The following is a 21,872-nucleotide window of genomic DNA, read 5'->3' as shown; positions in this document are numbered from 1 at the left end:
ACACCACTTTCCTGCTCTCTCCCCATAACCCTTGTAGTTCAAGTGTCTGTCAATCTCTGCCTTGAATATATTCAATGACTCCGCCTCCACAGCTCTCCGGGGAAGAGAATTCTAAAGATTCACGACCCTCAGAGAAGAAATTCCTCCTCATCTGTCTTAAATGGGCGACCCATTATTCTGAAACTATGCCCCCTAGTTGTAGATACCCCCACTGGGGGAAACATCCTCACAGCATCCAGCCTGTCAATCCCCCTCAGAATCTTATATGTTTCAACAAGATCACCTCTCATTCTTCTAAACTCCAATGAGTTTAGGCCCAGCCTGCTCAACTTTTCGTCATACGTCAACCCCTTCATCCCAGGAATCAACCTGGTGAACCTTCTCTGCCCTGCCTCCAATGTAAGTATATCCTTCCTTAAATATGGAGACCAAACCTGTACGCAGTACTAAAGATGCATCAAAACTTCCCTGCTTTTACACTCCATACCCCCTTGCAATAAAGGCCAACATTCCATTAGCCTTCCTAATTACTTGCCGTACCTGCATGCTACCTTTTTGTGTTCCATGTACTAGGACCCCCAGATCCCTCTGTACCGCAGCATTTTGTAATCTCTCTCCATTTAAATAATAATTTGCTTTTTCATTCTTCCTTCCAATGTTCTTAAGACCAATGTGCTTAAGACAAATGTTCCCTCTAATTCTTTTGGGTGCTGCGCAGTCCCTTTAAGGGGCTGCGCAGGCCGTTCAAAATACCACGCATGTGCGGTTTTTACATTGATAAGCTGGCAAGCCGGCTGCGCGGGTTCCCTGGAGCGCTGCGCCGTCGCGCAGCTCAAAGGGAACGTTGCTTATGACGCTGTAACCGGCAACTTTGGAAATTGACGTCAATGCAAATGGTTATTGCTTTTTGGCCAACACAAGGGGCTGCCAGTTTTAAACGTGGATGTTTTACGTGGTGGGGACTGCACTCTTCGAATCTTTCAGATTTGATCATCCGCCACAAAGCTATGCTTCTTCAAATATGATTTGCAGGAAGTGATCGAAAAGCACAATTATATAAAAAACACATTTCCGTCACTCCCCGTGATCAGGGAGTAAAACACATCCAATAAAGAAGCAAAATGCTGCGGATGCTGGAAATCTGGAATAAAAACAAAAAGTGCTGGAATTACTCAGCAGGTCAGGCAGCATCTGTGGAGAGAGAAACAGAGTTAACGTTTCAGGTCGATGACCCTTCGTCAGAACACATCCTATGGCCTGTCACTAAGCCAACACAGACCTGGAAGAGGCGAGATTTGATCCCTGGCATGTGTCGAGTCGGCTCATCTCAGCAGGGGCAGCAGATGGGAGGCTACATAGGAACAGGAGGAGGCCATTCAGCCCCTCGAGCCTGTTCCGCCATTCAATTAGATCACAGCTGATCGGTATCGCAACTCCATCCACCCGCCTTGGTTCCGTGTACCTTAATACCCCAAACAAAAATCTATCAATCTCAGTTTTGAAGTTTTCATTTGACCTCCAGTCTCAACAGTTTTTTTGAGGGAAGAGTTTTCTCCACATTTCCACTACCCTACATTACGGAACACGGAGGGGCCAAATAGCCTACTCCTGCTCCCATGTTCCTTTGCATGAAGAAGTACTGCCTGACATCACCTCTGAATGGCCTATTTCTAATGTTAAAGGTCATGCCGCCCCCCCCACCCAGCAACAACAAGGAAATAGATTTGCTCTATCTACCCCGTCAAATCATTAGTCTCAGTCCCCCGTGTAGGACTGGGGAGCTAAAATCAGCCAGGGTTCCCGCTTCTGAACACACGTGACCATCAGGCAAGGACAGGATTAGGCTCAGCTGTGATGTCTATCCCCGTCCCTTGCTCTTGGTTGAGCAGGCTGCCGGCCCTCATTATGTGGGCGATGTACCACAAGATACCTGGCGCCCATATCCCAGCTTGTGTCACCTCCCTCAGAAAGGGCAGGAGAAAATTTGAGGACATAAAGCAAACATCTTTTTTTCTCCCCCCTGATGGAGGTACATGAGCACTCTGCCCTACCTGCTGAGATGCAGGAGCAGGAAGAGGCCCATTCAGCCCCTCGAGGCAGCTCCACCATTCAATTAGATCATGGCCGATCTGTATCTTAACTCCATCTACCCGCCTTGCTTTCCCCTTACCTAACAAAAATCCTATCACTCTTAGTATTGAAATGTTCAAATGACCCCCCCCCCCCCCCCAGTCTCAACAGTTTTTTGGGGGCGAGAGTTCCAAATTGCCACTACTCTTTGTGTGAAGAAGTGCTTCCTGACATCACCCCTGAATGGCCCAGCTCTAATGTTAAAGGTCATACACGCAACCCCCCACCCAATCATCCCCCTTGTTCTGAACTCCCCCACCAGAGGAAATAGTTTCTCTTCATCTACCCCACCAAATCCTTTAAATCATCGGAAACACCTCAATTAGACCACCCCTTAATCTTCTATGCTCGAGAGACTGTTTAGTTACTGCTGAAAACGTGCTCAACACTACGACCGCTAGGTTGACGGTTCAGTTCTAAAGGTCTGGGTGGCGGTGGGCGCCTCCCGTGAGATCACAGGGCAGCCGCGCAAAGCGCTGACGCGGACAGTCGGTGTTGCGGCGCTCTGCGGACGGTACCTTGGCCGAGGCCTCTCCCATCTTGTCCAAGACTGTAGCGAGCTGGTGCTCGAGCGTGGCCCTGCTGGGAAAGAGAAGAACACAGTGTCAGCAAGTGGCTCTCATAACCGTGACGCGGGATTAACCTGCAGGCAAGCAACTGGACAAGTCAGCAGGTAGCGAGGCAGCTGCCAAGAAATATTGGGCGAGGGTGCAGGGGAGATCGACTAGAATGGCACCAGGGATGAGGGATGTCAGTTAATGTGGAGAGACTATGAGAAGCTGGGGTTGTCCTCTTTAGAGAGAGAAGGTTAAAGGAGATTTAATTGAAGTGTTCAAAATTTAGAAGGGGTTTTGATAGAGTAGATAGGGAGAAACTGGCAGGAGGGTCGGTAACCAGAGGACACAGATTTAAAGGTAATGGGCAAAAGAGCCAGAAGGGAGATGAGAATTTTTTTACGCAGCAAGTTGTGATCTGGAATGCGCTGCCTGAAAGGGCGGTGGAAGCAGATTGAATAGTAACTTTCAAAAGGGAATTGGAGAAATACTTGAAATGGAAAAATTTGCAGGGCTATGGGGAAAGAGCAGTGGGGGGGGGGGGGGGGGAAGTGGGGGGGGGCAGGAGAAGAGTGGGATTAATTGGACAGCTCTTTCAAAGAGCCGGCACAGGCACTATGGGGTGAATGGCCTCCTTCTGTGTTGTGATTTTCCATGAATATGCTTACTTTATAAACACTCCCCTGCCTGACTCTCCCCTGATGGCCGAGCTGGTTAAATCACTAAGCTAGACAGACCTGGAAGGTCCTAGGTGTGGTCTACATCGAGTTAGCTAATTTCATTTGGGAATATTAGTAGCTGTATCTCAGCAGTCCTGGGTTAGGGAGAGTGGGGGGGGGAAAAAAAACAACACACAGCTGGAGAGAGCGAGACTTAAAACGAACTGCATCGCAGCAAGGAACCAAAGCTTTCAGGAGACGAGGAGATAAGATGGGTAGAACGGAGAGGTTGTAAATATCCTTGTATGAAGCCAACACAATCCTTTGCCTTGTTCCTAAGCGTGGAGCTGGCATTTTGTTACATCATTCAGCAAAGACCATGTCCAGAATCTTCAAACATCTGGTGCAATGATTAACCTGGAAACCTCATGATTTACTGTATACCACAAACATACTGTACAACCATAGGCGTTAAGAGCATGAGGGAGCGGGATTATCAGTATAGATACACAGTCAGTAATACAGGGCGCTAGGGGAGGGGTTACTGAGTGACGGTGTGAGGGAGCTGGATTAACATCAGTACAGATACAGTCAGTGACACGGTGCTGGGGGAGGGGTTACTGAGAGACAGTGTGAGGGAGCTGGATTATCAGTACAGATACAGTCAGTGATACAGTTTTGGTGTCCATACTTAAGAAAAGACATACTTGCTCTCGAGTCAGTACAAAGAAGGTTCACTCGGTTAATCCCAGGGATGAGGGGATGGACATATGAGGAGAGGTTGAGTAGATTGGGACTCTACTCATTGGAGTTCAGAAGAATGAGAGGTGATCTTATTGAAACATAAGATTGTGAAGGGGTTGGATCAGGTGGATGCGGGGAGGATGTTCCCGATGATGGGTGAAACTAGAACTAGGGGGCATAGTCTTAGAATAAGGGGCTGCTCTTTCAAAACTGAGATGAGGAGGAACTACTTCACTCAGAGGGTGGTAGGTCCATGGAATATGCTGCCTCAAAAAGCTGTAGAAGCTACATCATTACATAAATTTAAAACAGAAATAGACAGTTTTCTAGAAGTAAAGGGAATTAAGGGTTACGGAGAGCGGGCAGGAATTTGGACAAGAGTCTAGGTTCGGATCGGACATGGCCCTGTGGGTAGCGGAGCGGGCCCAGGTGCCGTGTAGCCTGATCCTGCTCCTATTTTGTGTGTCTAATTCTTAGATTCAGGAGATGGTTCTGTGATAGTAGATTGGCAGTTAGGATCAGATCAGCCATGATCCTATTAAATGGCGGAGCAGGCTCGAGGGGCCGATTGGCCTACTCCTGCTCCTATTTCTTATGTTCTTATGTTCACAGGGAGCTGGAGGAGGGGTTACTGAGTGACAGTCTGAGGGAGCTGGATTATCAGTACAGATAGTCAGTAATACAGGGTGCTGGGGGAGGGGTTTCTGAGTGAGGGTGGGGGAGCTGGACAGGAAAAAATATCCACAAAGGATGTTAATTGTAAGAGTTTGAGTCGGAAACAAAACCCCCCCCCAGAAAACCGATGTCAAGGCTTCTTCATTAAGCCGAGGAGTCACCAATCGGTGAGAAATGAGGAACAGCTGTTGTATGAAGTCACAGAAGCAGCAACAATGGAGGCACTGTGCCTGCATCTGTGCTGATCAGGCTGGGCGGGAGACAGGCCGGTTTTGTTTTTTTGGCAGGTAGCACGACGGCAACAATTCAAGCCACAGTTGTCAGGACAATGTGTGTTTGGGGGGGGGGGGGGGGGGTTTGCACACAACTGGCACTGATCCAGAACATTTGCAACTGCTCAGTGAGCAGTATGTAGGCAAAAAGAAATAAAAGACTTGCATTTATATAGCGCCTTTCACCACCTCAGGATGTCCCAAAGCACTTTACAGCCAATGAAGTACTTTTGAAGTGTAGTCACTGCTGTAATGTGGGAAATGCGGCAGCCAATTTGTGCACAGCAAGCTCCCACAAACGGTAATGAGATAATGGTCTGTTTTATGTGATATTGGTTGAGGGATAAGTATTGGCCAGGACACCAGGGATAACTCCCTCTGCCCTTCTTCGAAATAGTGTCATGGGATCTTTTACGTCAACCCGAGGGGGCAGACGGGGCCTGGGTTTAACGTCTCATCCAAAAGACGGCACCTCAGACAGTGCAGCGCTCCCTCAGTACTGCCACTGGGAGCGTCAGCCTAGATTTTGTGGTCGTCTCTGGAGTGGGGCTTGAACCCACAACCTTCTGACTGAGGCGAGAGTGCTGCCCACTGAGCCACTGCTAACACCGCAAGCGGGTAAGCAGAGAGCAACTGCAATTCCAAAGACGGGAACACAAGAGCGCGTGCGTGCGGGCACGAGCGACATTTTAAGCCAGCTCTCCCAATGTTTCAGCTTGTAAGAGACATGCAGACGAGACGGTCCCAGGTTCGATGCTCGGTCTGTGCTGAAGGTGCGTGCCACTTTTGGCCTCAGTGCCCTTAGCCTCGGGCTGGGTTAAACGGCCAGCGTTCCCAGTCCTGATCGATATTCAGCAAGCCACGGAACGTGTATGTGCGTTTGTCCACACCCATACATGTACAAGTCTGGACTGGCTGTGATGCCTTCACAGTTGAATAATCTGCTGCGACTCACCATCTAGGATCCCGTATGAAAAGGCGGGTGCTCGAGAACAGTTAGTGAGGAACCGCAACTGCACCACAAAAATGCCCCGTCCTCATTATGCACGTAGAGATCTCCCACTCCTCCCCTGCATTTCCAGGAATTCCTGTTCCCGAAACAGGATTTGGAAAGTACTAGGAGGCAGCAATGCTGGCTTGAATTCTCCCCCTGGAACAGAGAGGTTATCCCCATCAGGACAGATTGAATAGGCTGGGGCTCTTTTCTTTGGAGAAGGCTGAGGGGTGACCTGATAGAGGTCTTTAAGATTCTGAAAGGGTTCGATAGGGTAGACGTAGAGATGATGTTCCCACTTGAGGGCGAGACCAGAACTAAGGGCCATAAATATAAGATAGTCACTAATAAATCCAATAGGGAATTCAGGAGAAACTTAGCCAGAGAGTGGCGTGATCGTGGAACTTGCTACCACATGGAGTGGTCGAGGCGAATATCAGATGCATTGAAGGGAAAATTGGATAAACACACGAGGGAGAAGGAATAGAAGGTTATGCTGATGGGGCGAGATGAAGAGGGGTGGGAGAAGGCTCGTGTGGAGCATAAACACCGGTTGGGCCGAATGGAATTCTCTGCGTGGCGCAGTATCAGCCTGGCCTCATTATAAAAAAAGTAAAAACATACTTTAATTGGACCAAGACATTGAAAATGTGGGCCCATATTCCCCCAACCTCGCGCAAGTCGGAAACAAGTTCCACGGCACCACCGTTCACAATAGCTTATTCAGCAGCAAAGGTCCTTCGCCCTTCCTCTCTGCCCAATGCTGGATGGGGAAGCGGAAATGTGACGCGAGCCGCGTTGAAGCGTCCCGCGGGCGTGAGACTTTGACACTGAGCTTGTCCCGTGCAACAGTCTGCTCAAGTCGCGACACCCTTTGGCGCCGGGGTCGCAAGCAGTGCCGAGGCACTCCACTGGCTTGGTGAGCGAGTGCGTCGGATTGCCGGAGGAGCATGCGGCTGTCCTGACTGCAGATTGTAGGGGGGTTTAGACCACAGAGAACAAGTGCATTCCCGCTGTGCACCAACAGCATGGACTGGGCCATGGATATCTCCAGGTGCGCAGCCTCATCACAAAAATATACTTTCATCGGACCGAGTTGCTGAAAACGGGGGCCCGTATTCCTCTCTCCCCGCCCACCCCACCCCGCCCACCCCAGAAAAAAGCAGCAAGCTCCACAGCACCTCCATTCACATCAGCAGCCATGTCTTTCTCCCTTCCTCGTCACCCAATGCCCGACCAGTGCATCGCAGCCCCGATCAAACAAAGAATAAAGACTTGCATTTATATAGCGCTTTTCACCACCTCAGGACGCCTGAAAGCGCTTTACAGCCAATGAAGTACTTTTTGAAGTGTGGTCATTGTTGTAATGTAGGAAACTCGGCAGCCAATTTGCGCACAGCAAGCTCCCACAAACAGCAATGTGATAATGAGCAGATATTGGGCCGTATTTTGTGACCCCTACGGGTGCGTACGAGCCCGTAGGGGCCGCGCAAGTTCCGTGTTTAGGCGCGCAAAGCGCATGCGCTAAAACCCGGAATGTGCAATCTTCCAAAATCCTCTTGACAGATCCTCCGCATCCCTGGGAGAAGGGCCTCTGCAGGGAGAGTTCGCAATTTGCCCAACTTCCGCCCGCTGAACGCCTGCGAAATTCTTACGCCTGGTAAAAGCAGACGCAAGGCCTGCTTTTACCAGCATAAGAGTTTTAAAAAAATAGAAAAAACTTTGTCGCTCATTTATACATTAAAAACACCGTCCAATAAGGCAAGTTTATTTTTAGCCCTGTTAAAACATTTTTTCTTCAAAAAATTAAATTTTCGTTTGAAATATTTAATTTAATAATGGCATTTTATTTATTTCATATGTTTGTGTATTTTTTTTTATTTTTAAAAGTGATCCCCATTCATACTTATGGGGATTCCGTACGCACGCATAAGTACGAATGGGGATTCCCTTCTTTTATTGGTTGGGCCGGTCCACGTGATCCCAGGGGCGCTTGCGAACCGCCTACCACCCCCCACCCCGGGGATACATGGGCCTCTACCCGTGCGTACCCGGAGAGGCCCAAGATCGCAAGCCTCTGTACCTCCCGGGCCACCAGGTAAATGCGTAGATTAAAAAAAATTTTTTTTTTTTTTTTTTTTGAAAATACAGGTCGGAAGCCTCCGATCGCAAATTTTTGGCCAATCTCTTTTTAGTGATGTTGGTTGAGGGATGAACATTGGCCCAGGACACTGGCAATAACTCCCCAGCTCTTCTTTGAAATAGTACCATTTACGTCCACCTGAGCGAGCAGACGGGGCCTCGGTTTAACGTCTCATCCGAAAGACGGCACCTCTGACAGTGCAGCAGTCACTCAGTACTGCACTGAGAGTGTCGGCCTACATTTTTGTGCTCAACTCTCAGGAGAAGGGCTAGAACCCACAACTCAGGCGAGTGCATTACCAACCGAGCCACAGCTGACACCTTTGCTGCTATACCGATATTGACAGAGGGAGGAGATGAAAGAGTTAATAGTGACCTCAGCTGGGAAATTCATCATTTCCTCCTTCGCTCTGCCGCCACCACCTCCTCCCCCTCCCCCTCCCCCTCCCGCGGTGCTGGGCAATCGATCATTCAGCACCATTCTAGTGCACTCTTGTGAGCTCGTTGCTTGGAGATCAGTGGGAGGTAAAGGGCAGCAGAGACATCTGGGCTTGCAACAGGGCTCCGTTTGCACAGATCAACAGTTGGGTTGAGGACACCTGCGCCGGGCGCACCCTGCTCCTGACAGAGCGGGCTATACCAAAGGGCTTTCACATCACAAGGCTACAGCCGAGAGCAAGTGCGGAGTTCTGTTACTTGCTGATGTAAATCACCCGGTCCGCACACAGCAGGAACACACTTCTTCTGTGGTCAATGAGCCAGCACGGACAGGAGCGCTGGGTGAGCAGCAACTGGTGCAGGATTGGAGACGGGCAGCGGAGTTCAACACCCTTCCCGATGGGGGCAAGTTGGATTGAAATGACGGCCAGCTCAATCCAAAAGGAATTGCCAGCCGTGTACAGAAAAGGTCAAATCATACAGCAGGCTCTTGTTTGGATCCATCAAGCTCTCTGCAGCTTTGGAGACGACCGAATAAAGCTTCACAGCATTTGTAACGTGTTAGGCTGGGGACATTCTGACTGCAGCTGGATTTATGAGTGCTTACATGACCGAGATATAGGGACTGCTACCAAGCTAAGATTAGACAAACAATAAAACTCTCGTACGATAGCAAAATACTACTTCATCTAGAGCCGTCTTTTGTCTCCACTAGTCCTATCACCATCTCGTCTCGTCTCGAATACCTCTTAATGTCTCTTCACTTCTCTTTTGTTCTCTCATCCCCATTTCCCAGCCCCCAAACTGGCCTTTCAATCGGTTTCATTTCCTGTGTTTTCTCTCAGTCCTGACAAAGGGTTGCAACCCGAAACGTTGACTCTATTTCTCTCTCCACGGATGTTGCCTGGCCTGCGGAGTTTTTCCAGCATTTTCTGTTATAACAAAATAAAACTTCCTTGCTTTCAAAGCAGAGAGTGGTTCTCGAGCAACCGTAAAGATACTGGTTGGGATCGTGGCTCCCGACAAGAGGTTACTGGGCAACAGTAAGCTGAAGAGGCCTCCCTCCACATGCTGATGGGAATAAAAGTCTGGGGCTGGGTGACTCCTCGCTTCCAATTCATGCCCATTAACGAGGAACGAGGGTGCGGAACCTTGCCCTGGTTGCGAGAGTCGCACCTAAAAAGCAAGTCTAGCGATTGTCCTCCTTGGTGAGGAGAGGTATCTGGGGGCTCGCGATGACTCTCAAGATGACACTGCTGCCAAAAGGAGATGGGAACCGAGCTGGATCTCCTGGAAACCAGATTCCTGAGCTGGGTGGATCTGCAGTGCTTCAAGTCACTGTTTTAATGACTGACCAGCCATCCTGGCTCACGAATGGGACCTGGGGAAATAAACCAGTCACTGGTTCTCGGACACTTTCCAATTGACACTACATAACCCTGCAAGCCAGAGCAGTAACTGGTAGGGTGGTCCAAGTTGGAGTGGGAAGCTTATCTGGTCAACTGCGTAGTTTTAGTTACACATTTATATCATGCCTTTCACAACCTCAAAACGCTTTACAGCCAATTTATATTTGAAATGTAGTCACTGTTGTAATGTCGGGAAAGCGGCAGCCAATTTGCGCACAGCAAGCTCCCACTAACAGTAATGTGATAATGACCAAATAATCTGATGACCAAATAATGTTTTTAGCAATGTTGGTTGAGGGATAAATATTGGCCAGGACACCAGGAAGAACTCCCGCTTGCTCTTCTTCGAAATAGTGCCACAGGATCTTTTATGTCCACTTGAGAGAGCAGACGCGGCCTCGGTTTACCGCCTCATCCGAAAGACTCCCTCAGTACTGCACTGGGAGTGTCCCATCCAGTGATATCAGCGGATGGAGAGTCACAGCCAGCCGACCCTCAATTTTCCAATCAGCCTCCCGTGGCGAGAGGGGTGGAAGAATGATGTAGGATCGACAACACTGAAAAGAAGCCATTTGGTCTAACTGGTATTAATACTCCACTCGAGCCTCCTCCCACTCCGATTATCTCTACACACCCATCTCCCTCTAATCCCTAACCCCTCAAAATTCCATCCACAGTCTGAATGATAGTGGCAGCAGGGGGAGTTGGAAAACATAAGACCACCTGGATACTCCATGGAGAATGGAGCCAATTTCCTGGGTAGTCCGTGGGCAAGACCACCTGGGTACTCCATGGAGACTATGGGGCATGCTCCTGGGTACTCCGTGGGCGAGACCACCTGGGTACTCCATGGAGACTATGGGGCATGCTCCTGGGTACTCCGTGGGCAAGACCACCTGGGTACTCCATGGAGACTGCAGGGCATGCTCCTGGGTAGTCCGTGGGCAAGACCACCTGGGTACTCCATGGAGACTATGGGGCATGCTCCTGGGTAGTCCATGGGCGAGACCACCTGGGTACTCCATGGAGACTATGGGGCATGCTCCTGGGTAGTCCATGGGCGAGACCACCTGGGTACTCCATGGAGACTGCAGGGCATGCTCCTGGGTAGTCCATGGGCGAGACCACCTGGGTACTCCATGGAGACTATGGGGCATGCTCCTGGGTAGTCCATGGGCGAGACCACCTGGGTACTCCATGGAGACTGCAGGGCATGCTCCTGGGTAGTCCATGGGCGAGACCACCTGAGTACTCCATGGAGACTATGGGGCATGCTCCTGGGTAGTCCATGGGCGAAACCACCTGGGTACTCCATGGAGACCATGGGGCATGCTCCTGGGTAGTCCGTGGGCGAGACCACCTGGGTACTCCATGGAGACTGCGGGGCATGCTCCTGGGTAGTCCATGGGCGAGACCACCTGGGTACTCCATGGAGACTGCAGGGCATGCTCCTGGGTAGTCCATGGGCGAGACCACCTGGGTACTCCATGGAGACTGCAGGGCATGCTCCTGGGTAGTCCATGGGCGAGACCACCTGGGTACTCCATGGAGACTATGGGGCATGCTCCTGGGTACTCCGTGGGCAAGACCACCTGGGTACTCCATGGAGACTATGGGGCATGCTCCTGGGTACTCCGTGGGCAAGACCACCTGGGTACTCCATGGAGACTGCGGGGCATGCTCCTGGGTAGTCCGTGGGCAAGACCACCTGGGTACTCCATGGAGACTATGGGGCATGCTCCTGGGTAGTCCATGGGCGAGACCACCTGGGTACTCCATGGAGACTGCAGGGCATGCTCCTGGGTAGTCCATGGGCGAGACCACCTGGGTACTCCATGGAGACTGCAGGGCATGCTCCTGGGTAGTCCGTGGGCGAGACCACCTGGGTACTCCATGGAGACTGCGGGGCGGGAAACCCACAGGATCGGGTGTCTTCAATGGAGAGTAAAATCACCGCCGCACCAGATCCAGTCAGTTTCCCGATGGGTGGGTTAGATTCAAATTACTCCCTATAAATTTGGCAAAGCAAGAAAATAAAACCCCAAGGATCGACTATCTCCAACACAATGAGGTTCAACCACACAAGCAGGAGAAAGGGCACAGGTTCAGGGCTGCGAAAGGGCAGCGTTAAGTCAGACATCAGGAAGCATTACTTTACAGAGCAAGAGCTCGAGCAGTGGTTGAGGCCGAGACCCTGGATGCACTGAAGAAATAGCTCGAAGCTGAAATTGGTATTTTGCAAGGATGAAATCGAATGGCGCGATTGTCTTTGTTCGTCTGAACCCATCTTGCAAAAGTAGTGTCCACACCATATAGCAGCGGGGGGGAGGAGAGAGGGGGGTGTTGTATCCGTGTGTTAATGGAGACACGGAATGCAGGAGTTGATTTAACAGGTGTTTACTGAACAAAGTCTGGAGGTGAACTAAAACATACAAGACACTATACAGGCTTATATACCCGAGTGGTCACTACCGGTACTACAGTACACAGGGGCTTCAAAAACATGGTTCCTCTTCAAGGTACATACACTACAATTCCTCCCCTTTTAGATAAATAGTACATAACATTTTAAGTAATCATTAATTAACATTTTTACAAGAACAATAATCTACACATTTGCTGAAGTTAATCAATTACAAATTCAGCCTCTCTGGAGGCTTCCTGACTCGGTCCGGATAACGCCTCGGTGGTGTAGTAGGTTTCGGTGGTGTAGGAGGTTCTTTTGGCAAGGTCGATTCGGCTTGAATGCCAGTGTCGGGTTCATCTGGTTCCAGCATCAGCGGATCGGAGGTAGATACTATGGGTCTCTCTGCTTCATCATTAGGCGTATACAGTTATGGTGTAGGTTGTTCCTTTTCGGATGACTATGATCTGGTTAGCATGGCGCCTTATTATGCTTTCTCCAATGTCCACGGTATACATCAGCGGTCCTAATTGTGTGCAAATAGTTCCAGGCTGCCATTTCTCGGTACGGTAGTCCCGGGCCAAAACTTGTTGACCTATCTGGAAGGTTCTAGTTGGCCTTTCATTCATGCCTTGAAATTGCCGGTTCTCTACGTCCCTTCTGATGTTTGGCTTGATCAAATCCAGCCGGCATCTTAGTCTTCTATTGAAAAACATCATGGCGGGGGTTTGGTTTGTAACCACGTGTTGCATTCCTGTACGCAAACAAGAAGTTATCTACCTTATGTTGTAGATTTATGTCTTCATTACCCATGGCCTTTATGGCCTTCTTGAAGGTCTGGACAAACCTTTCAGCTAATCCATTGGTGGCGGGATGGTATGGGGCAGACGTGTAGTGCTTAACCCCATTGTTTTTTAAGAACTTCCTGAATTCTTCGGACACAAATTGCGGTCCATTATCAGAACAATTCTGTTCAGGCAGCCCATTCCTGGAAAATATGGTCCTTAATACTGTGATGGTTTTTTCCGTGGTGGTGGAGGACATCTTTATTACCTCCGGCCACTTGGAGTGTGCATCCACCGCGATTAAGAACATTGAGTCTATAAATGGACCAGCAAAGTCGATATGTACCCTTTGCCATGGAGATGAGGGCCACTCCCATGGATGTAGAGGGGCTTGTGGTGGGGCGTTTTGGACCTTCTGGCATCCTAGACAGCTCTTGGTCATTTCTTCGATGTCTCCATCGATACCTGGCCACCACACAAACGCTCTGGCTAAGTTCTTCATTTTCACTCCACCTAGATGCCCCTCGTGAAGCTCCTTTAGCACTTTATCCTGGAGTTTGGGTGGAATCACCACTCTGGATCCACACATCAAGGTTCCTCGGCACACTGACAGCTGTTCTCTTCTTTGCGAGAATGCTGGCAACAGTGGTTCGCCATGTGCGGGCCACCCCTTCACCGTTAAATCGTAGACTCGTGAGAGAGTCGGGTCATTTCTCGTTTCCATTTCAATGGTAGAATTTGTCACTGGTAGACATTCCACTATGGTCGAGTGGAACATCTCCACTGGGTCCACTGTAGGTGCCTCTTCTACCGTTGGTAACGGTAGGCGCGATAAACCGTCAGCATTCCCATGCTGTTTTGTTCCTTTGTATTCTATGTCATATTGGTGTGCTCCTAGGAAAAGGGACCACCTCTGTAGCCTTTGTGCTGTCATAATGGGAACGCCCTTTTTAGGGTTGAATATGGAGACGAGGGGTTGATGGTCAGTCAACAAGGTAAATTTTTGTCCGTGTAGGTAATGGTTGAATTTCTTCACCCCCCACACCAGGCTGAGTGCCTCCCTGACGATCTGGGCATAGTTACGCTCAGCTGAGTTCAATGAGCGTGACGCAAAAGCTATCGGCCGCTCCGAGCCATCAGGGAATCTATGCGATAATGCCGCTCCCACGCCGTAAGGGGATGCATCGCACGCCAGTCTGATTGGCAGTGATGGGTTGCAATGAGCCAACACTTCGTTGGACGTGATCAAGCCTTTGCATTTATGGAAGGCACGTTTACAGTCTTCGCTCCATTTCCAAATTACTCCCATTTGTAGCAGTGCGTGAAGAGGGTACAGAACAGTTGACAAGTTCGGTAAAAATTTATGATAATAATTTATTAATCCCAGGAACGACCTTAATTGAGAGACATTTTCAGGCGCTGGGGCTTTTACGACCGCTTCAATTTTTTCAGGTGACTTATGCAACCCTTCTTCGTTAATGACATGGCCACAATATGATATTTGTTTCTGGAAAAATTCGCACTTGGGGCAATTTGCTCGTAGGCCCCGTTCTCTCAGCCTCGTGAGCACCTGCTCCAAATTGGCAAGGTGCTCGTTGTCATTTTCTCCTGTTACAAGGATGTCGTCTAGGTAGCATTGAGTCCCCGGAATCCCTTGCAGGACTTGCTCCATAGCTCTTTGCCAGATAGCTGGAGCTGATGCCACTCCGAAAACCAGTCAATTGTACTGGTACAGGCCTTTGTGTGTGTTTATCGTGAGATACTTTTTAGAGGCCTCCTCAACCTCCATCTGTAGATATGCCTGTGCCAAGTCAATTTTGGTGAAACGTTTCCCTCCGGATAGTGAGGCGAAAATATCTTCGATCCTCGGAAGAGGATACTGTACCGTGTGAAGAACCGGGTTTACAGTCACCTTGAAGTCCCCACAGATGCGAATTTTTCTCTGTTCTTCAGATTTATCATTATTCAACGTTTTATTCATGACCGGGACGATGGGTGTTGCCCACTCGCTCCAATCTACCTTGGATAACACGTCTGCTTTTTCCAAATTCTCCAGCTCTGCCTCGACTGCTGGACGAATTGCGTATGGCACCGGCCTTACCTTAAACTTGGGAATTGCCACATCTTCCACTTTTATTGAGGCGGTGGCGCTTTTCAGGGTTCCTAGTTCCTGTCGAAACACTTATTTGGCGTTAGCCAAGATGTCTTTTAATCGTCCAGGTATGGCGTCATCATTTTTTTTTCTTACTGGTCACCATCAGTGCCTGAATGGAGTGCCAGTCTAAACGTATCTTTCTGATCCATTCACGTCCCAACAACGGTGGACCACCATCTTGCAGAATGTATAAATACAACTTCTGTATTTCCTTGCCATTGTATACAACAGGCACCCTTACTTTCCCTCTGGGGTATACTTTCTGCCCCGTATATGTCTTCAAGATAATGGATGTGTCTTTCAAAGGTATATGCGGAAATAGCCGCTTGTAATCCCGTCGACTTATGACGGTCAGAGCTGATCCTGTATCTAGCTCCATTTTAACTGGGGACCCTGCTATCGTGAAGGTGACCCAAATGGTCTGGTAATCTTCTTTGGCAATTACATTATGTAATTTGAGACAGCTTAGTCTCTTGTTTCCGGAGTCGCTATCGCTCTTCTGGTCTTCGGAGCTACTGTCCGTCATCATTTGTACCTTTCGGTACTTTTCCTTATTGACCTTTTTACTGTTAGCGGATTTTTTTCCAGATCGGCATACACGTGTAATGTGTCCCATCTTTCCGCATTGCCTGCATGCTTTGTCCTTGAACCAGCAGTCCCTCTGGTCATGGATGGATCTGCCGCAGCGATAACATCTCTCGAAACCCCGTGTCATTTCATGGGTGCCGAAGTCCTGTGGCTTTTGCTGTATCTCTGCAGCTCCTCTTGCTGCTGCTTCGTATGATACAGCCACACTGAAAGCCTTGTCCAGTGTCAAATCTTTCTCAGAAAGTAGCCTTTTCTGTGTTCCTTCACTTAGGAGACCGCAGACGAATTTGTCTCGCAGAGAATCTGCCAGTCCTGCCCCGAATTGGCAGTGCTTTGACATCTTTCGTAATTCGGTGAGGTAATTAGCGTTACTTTCATTCTTGTGCTGATTCCTCCTGAAGAATTTGAATCGTTCCGCTATCAGCAATGGTGTTGGGTTTAAGTGCTCCTGTAGGGTATCAACAATCTCCTTAAAATTCTTGTCCATCGGTTTTGGCTGGAGTGATCAAGTTTTGTAACAGCCCGTATGTCCTTGCGCCCATCAGATTTAGAAGTACCAATGCCTTTTTATCATCCGCTACTTCATTCGCCTTGCAATATACCTCCACTCTTTCCACATATGTGGTCCAATCCTCTACATCACTATCGAAAGCAGTAATATTGCCAGTCTTAGGCATCCTGAAAATCTAAAATGGCACCTCGCGCGCTTTCCCTTCTTCCCTGCTGAGTCAAGATGGCGCCTCCCGCGCTTTCCCGCCGCTGCCAACGCTGTTCTCCATGGTTTTTATTCACACATATATTTTGAACAGTTTCTCCGTCACTTGGAGAATCGTTCCCGTCGGACTCTCTGGGACTTTCCCCTCCCTCTGCTTGGTCCGAACGCCGACCTGCTTTGCAGCGCCGGCCGTCTCCTGAGTGCTCCACCCTCTGTCTCTGTTTGCTTCTGCCTTCCGACCCGCTGCCTGGCCCCGCTGCAGAGCCACCCAATTGAGCCCCAGCCCGCCGCCCAGGAAGGAGCAGTGCACTACCTGCCACCAGCCCGTTTAGCTGCTAAAACCACAGACTTTTATTTTTCTTCGACCTTCGTCTGAGGAATTGATCTCCTTGAGTTGCTGCCGAATTGCAGGTAAGTTCGTTTCTAACTCGTCGCCACTGTTGTATCCGTGTGTTAATGGAGACACGGAATGCAGGAGTTGATTTAGCAGGTGTTTACTGAACAAAGTCTGGAGGTGAACCAAAACACACAAGACGCTATACAGGCTTATATACCCGAGTGGTCACTACCGGTACTACAGTACACAGCGGCTTCAAAAAAACATTGTTCCTCTTAAAGGTACATACACTACGGAGAGAGCGGGGGGGGGGGAAGGGAGGAGAGAGCGGGGGGGGGGAGGGAGGGAGGAGAGAGCGGGGGGGGGGGAGGGTGAGGAGAGGCGCGGGGGGGGGGAGGGTGAGGAGAGCGCGGGGGGGGGGGGAGGAGGGAGGAGAGCGCGGGGGGGGGAGGGAGGAGAGCGCGGGGGGGGGAGGGAGGGAGGAGAGCGCGGGGGGGGGGGGAGGGAGGAGAGCGCGGGGGGGGGAGGGAGGAGAGAGCGCGGGGGGGGAGGGAGGAGAGCGCGGGGGGGGAGGGAGGAGAGCGCGGGGGGGGGAGGGAGGAGAGCGCGGGGGGGGGAGGGAGGAGAGCGCGGGGGGGGGGGGAGGGGAGGAGGAGAGCGCGGGGGGGGGGGAGGAGAGCGCGGGGGGGGAGGGAGGAGAGCGCGGGGGGGGAGGAGGAGAGCGCGGGGGGGAGGGAGGAGAGCGCGGGGGGGGGAGGGGAGGAGAGCGCGGGGGGGGGGAGGGAGGAGAGCGCGGGGGGGGAGGGAGGAGAGCGCGGGGGGGGAGGGAGGAGAGCGCGGGGGGGGGAGGGAGGAGAGCGCGGGGGGGGAGGGAGGAGAGCGCGGGGGGGGGAGGGAGGAGAGAGCGCGGGGGGGGAGGGAGGAGAGCGCGGGGGGGAGGGAGGAGAGCGCGGGGGGGGAGGGAGGAGAGCGCGGGGGGAGGGAGGGAGGAGAGCGCGGGGGGGGAGGGAGGAGAGCGCGGGGGGGGGAGGGAGGAGAGCGCGCGGGGGGGGAGGGAGGAGAGCGCGGGGGGGGAGGGAGGAGAGCGCGGGGGGGGAGGGAGGAGAGCGCGGGGGGGGAGGGAGGAGAGCGCGGGGGAGGGGGGAGGGAGGAGAGCGCGGGGGGGGAGGGGAGGAGAGCGCGGGGGGGGGAGGGAGGAGAGCGCGGGGGGGGAGGGGAGGAGAGCGCGGGGGGGGAGGGAGGAGAGCGCGGGGGGGGAGGGAGGAGAGCGCGGGGGGGGGAGGGAGGAGAGCGCGGGGGGGGAGGAGGAGGAGAGCGCGGGGGGGGGGAGGAGAGGAGAGCGCGGGGGGGGAGGGAGGAGAGCGCGGGGGGGAGAGGGAGGAGAGAGCGCGGGGGGGAGGGAGGAGAGCGCGGGGGGGGGGAGGGAGGAGAGCGCGGGGGGGGGAGGGAGGAGAGCGCGGGGGGGGAGGGAGGAGAGCGCGGGGGGGAGGGAGGAGAGCGCGGGGGGGGAGGGAGGAGAGAGCGCGGGGGGGGAGAGGGAGGAGAGCGCGGGGGGGGGAGGGAGGAGAGCGCGGGGGGGGAGGGAGGAGAGCGCGGGGGGGGAGGGAGGAGAGCGCGGGGGGGGAGGGAGGAGAGCGCGGGGGGGGGAGGGAGGAGAGCGCGGGGGGGGGAGGGAGGAGAGCGCGGGGGGGGGAGGGAGGAGAGCGCGGGGGGGGAGGGAGGAGAGCGCGGGGGGGGAGGGAGGAGAGCGCGGGGGGGGAGGGAGGAGAGCGCGGGGGGAGGGAGGAGAGCGCGGGGGGGAGGAGAGAGCGCGGGGGGGGAGGGAGGAGAGCGCGGGGGGGGAGGGAGGAGAGCGCGGGGGGGGGAGGGAGGAGAGCGCGGGGGTGGGGAGGAGGGAGGAGAGCGCGGGGGGGGGGAGGGGAGGAGAGCGCGGGGGGGGGGAGGGAGGAGAGCGCGGGGGGGGAGGGAGGAGAGCGCGGGGGGGGAGGGAGGAGAGCGCGGGGGGGGGAGGGAGGAGAGCGCGGGGGAGGAGAGCGCGGGGGGGAGGGAGGAGAGCGCGGGGGGGGGGGAGGGAGGAGAGCGCGGGGGGGGGGGAGGGAGAGGGAGTGAGAGCGCGGGGGGGGGAGGGAGGAGAGCGCGGGGGGGGGGAGGGAGGAGAGCGCGGGGGGGGGAGGGAGGAGAGCGCGGGGGGGGAGGGAGGAGAGCGCGGGGGGGGAGGGAGGAGAGCGCGGGGGGGGAGGGAGGAGAGCGCGGGGGGGGGAGGGAGGAGAGCGCGGGGGGGGAGGGAGGGAGGAGAGCGCGGGGGGGGAGGGAGGAGAGCGCGGGAGGGGAGGGAGGAGAAGCGCGGGGGGGGGGAGGGAGGAGAGCGCGGGGGGGGAGAGGGAGGAGAGCGCGGGGGGGGGGAGGAGGAGAGCGCGGGGGGGGGAGGGAGGAGAGCGCGGGGGGGAGGAGGAGCGCGGGGGAGGAGAGAGCGCGGGGGGGGAGGGAGGAGAGCGCGGGGGGGGGAGGGAGGAGAGCGCGGGGGGGGGAGGGAGGAGAGCGCGGGGGGGGGAGGGAGGAGGAGGCGAGGGGGGGGGAGGGAGGAGAGCGCGGGGGGGGGAGGGAGGAGAGCGCGGGGGGGGAGGGAGGAGAGCGCGGGGGGGGGAGGAGGGAGGAGAGCGCGGGGGGGAGGGGGAGGGAGGAGAGCGCGGGGGGGGGAGGGAGGAGAGCGCGGGGGGGGGGAGGGAGGAGAGCGCGGGGGGGGGAGGGAGGAGCGAGAGCGCGGGGGGGGGAGGGAGGAGAGCGCGGGGGGGGGAGGGAGGAGAGCGCGGGGGGGAGGGAGGGAGGAGAGCGCGGGGGGGGGAGGGAGGAGAGCGCGGGGGGGGGGAGGAGGAGAGGAGAGAGCGCGGGGGGGGGAGGGAGGAGAGCGCGGGGGGGGGAGGGAGGAGAGCGCGGGGGGGGGAGGGAGGAGAGAGCGCGGGGGGGGGGAGGGAGGAGAGCGCGGGGGGGGGAGGGAGGAGAGCGCGGGGGGGGGGAGGGAGGAGAGCGCGGGGGGGGGAGGGAGGAGAGCGCGGGGGGGGGAGGGAGGAGAGCGCGGGGGGGGGAGGGAGGAGAGCGCGGGGGGGGAGGGAGGAGAGCGCGGGGGGGGAGGAGGGAGGAGAGCGCAGGGGGGGGGAGGGAGGAGAGCGCGGGGGGGGGAGGAGGAGAGCGAGGGGGGGAGGAGAGCGCGGGGGGGGAGGGAGGAGAGCGCGGGGGGGGGAGGGAGGAGAGCGCGGGGGGGGGAGGGAGGAGAGCGCGGGGGGGGGGAGGGAGGAGCGCGAGGGGGGGAGGGAGGAGAGAGCGGGGGGGGAGGGAGGAGAGCGCGGGGGGGGGAGGGAGGAGAGCGCGGGGGGGGGAGGGAGGAGAGCGCGGGGGGGGGAGGGAGGAGAGAGCGCGGGGGGGGGAGGGAGGAGAGCGCGGGGGGGGAGGGAGCGAGAGAGCGCGGGGGGGGAGGGAGGAGAGCGCGGGGGGGGGAGGGAGGAGAGCGCGGGGGGGGGAGACGCGGAGGGATGAGCGAGAGCGCGGGGGGGAGGGAGGAGAGCGCGGGGGGGGGAGGAGGAGAGCGCGGGGGGGGGAGGGAGGAAGAGCGCGGGGGGAGGAGGAGAGCGCGGGGGGGAGGGAGGAGAGCGCGCGGGGGGGGGAGGGAGGAGAGCGCGGGGGGGGAGGGAGGAGAGCGCGGGGGGGGAGGGAGGAGAGCGCGGGGGGGGAGGGAGGAGAGCGCGGGGGGGGAGGGAGGAGAGCGCGGGGAGGGGGGAGGGAGGAGAGCGCGGGGGGGGGAGGGAGGAGAGCGCGGGGGGGGGAGGGAGGAGAGCGCGGGGGGGGGAGGGAGGATGAGCGCGGGGGGGGGAGGGAGGAGAGCGCGGGGGGGGAGGGAGGAGAGCGCGGGGGGGGAGGGAGGAGAGCGCGGGGGGGGGGAGGGAGGAGAGCGCGGGGGGGGGAGGGAGGAGAGCGCGGGGGGGGGAGGGAGGAGAGCGCGGGGGGGGGGAGCGAGGATGAGCGCGGGGGGGGGAGGGAGGAGAGCGCGGGGGGGGGAGGGAGGAGAGCGCGGGGGGGGAGGGAGGAGAGCGCGGGGGGGGGAGGGAGGAGAGCGCGGGGGGGGGGAGGGGAGAGAGAGCGCGGGGGGGGGAGGGAGGAGAGCGCGGGGGGGGGAGGGAGGAGAGCGCGGGGGGGGGAGGGAGGAGAGCGCGGGGGGGGAGGGAGGAGGAGCGCGGGGGGGGGGAGGGAGGAGAGCGCGGGGGGGGGAGGGAGGAGAGCGCGGGGGGGGGGAGGCGAGGAGAGAGCGCGGGGGGGAGGGAGGAGAGCCGCGGGGGGGAGGGAGGAGAGAGCGCGGGGGGGGGAGGGAGGAGAGCGCGGGGGGGGGAGGGAGGAGAGCGCGGGGGGAGCGGGGAGCGGAGAGAGAGCGCGGGGGGGGACGGGAGGAAGAGCGGAGGGGGGGAGGGAGGAGAGCGCGGGGGGGGGAGGGAGGAAGAGCGCGGGGGGGGCGAGGGGAGGAGAGAGCGGCGGGGGGGGAGGGGAGGAGAGCGCGGGGGGGGGAGGGAGGAGAGCGCGGGGGGGGAGGGAGGAAGAGCGCGCGGGGGGGGAGGGAGGAGAGCGGGGGGGGGGAGGGAGGAGAGCGCGGCGGGGGGAGGGAGGAGAGCGCGGGGGGGGGAGGGAGGAGAGCGCGGGGGGGGGAGGGAGGAGAGCGCGGGGGGGGGGGAGGGAGGAGAGCGCGGGGGGGGGAGGGAGGAGAGGCGGGGGGGGGAGGGAGGAGAGCGCGGGGGGGGGAGGGAGGAGAGCGCGGGGGGGGAGGAGACGGGAGGGAGAGCGCGGGGGGGGAGGGAGCGGAGGAGAGCGCGGGGGGGGGAGGGAGCGAG

The 21,872-nt window shown here is 56.1% G+C and overlaps 1 protein-coding gene across 2 annotated transcripts in view; it reads right to left on the bottom strand.

The window, feature by feature from the left end:
• atat1 (alpha tubulin acetyltransferase 1) overlaps positions 1-21,872 on the bottom strand; it is a 73,389-nt gene that overhangs the window by 43,672 nt on the left and 7,845 nt on the right. Inside the window, exon 2 of one of the 2 annotated variants that reach the window (XM_085974904.1) lies at positions 2,649-2,712. In XM_085974904.1, the coding sequence (XP_085831030.1) occupies positions 2,649-2,712 (64 nt within the window). The remainder of the gene's footprint in view (positions 1-2,648; positions 2,713-21,872) is intronic. The other variant, XM_085974905.1, reaches the window with a different exon arrangement.

The sequence above is a fragment of the Somniosus microcephalus genome, unplaced genomic scaffold, assembly GCF_052327205.1.
Source record: "Somniosus microcephalus isolate GS21.2 unplaced genomic scaffold, FLI_Smic_1.0 unresolved_chr1, whole genome shotgun sequence".
Lineage (NCBI taxonomy): Eukaryota > Metazoa > Chordata > Chondrichthyes > Squaliformes > Somniosidae > Somniosus > Somniosus microcephalus.
The sequence above is the reverse complement of the archived record's forward strand: the minus strand, read 5'-3'. Positions and strand labels throughout refer to the sequence as shown.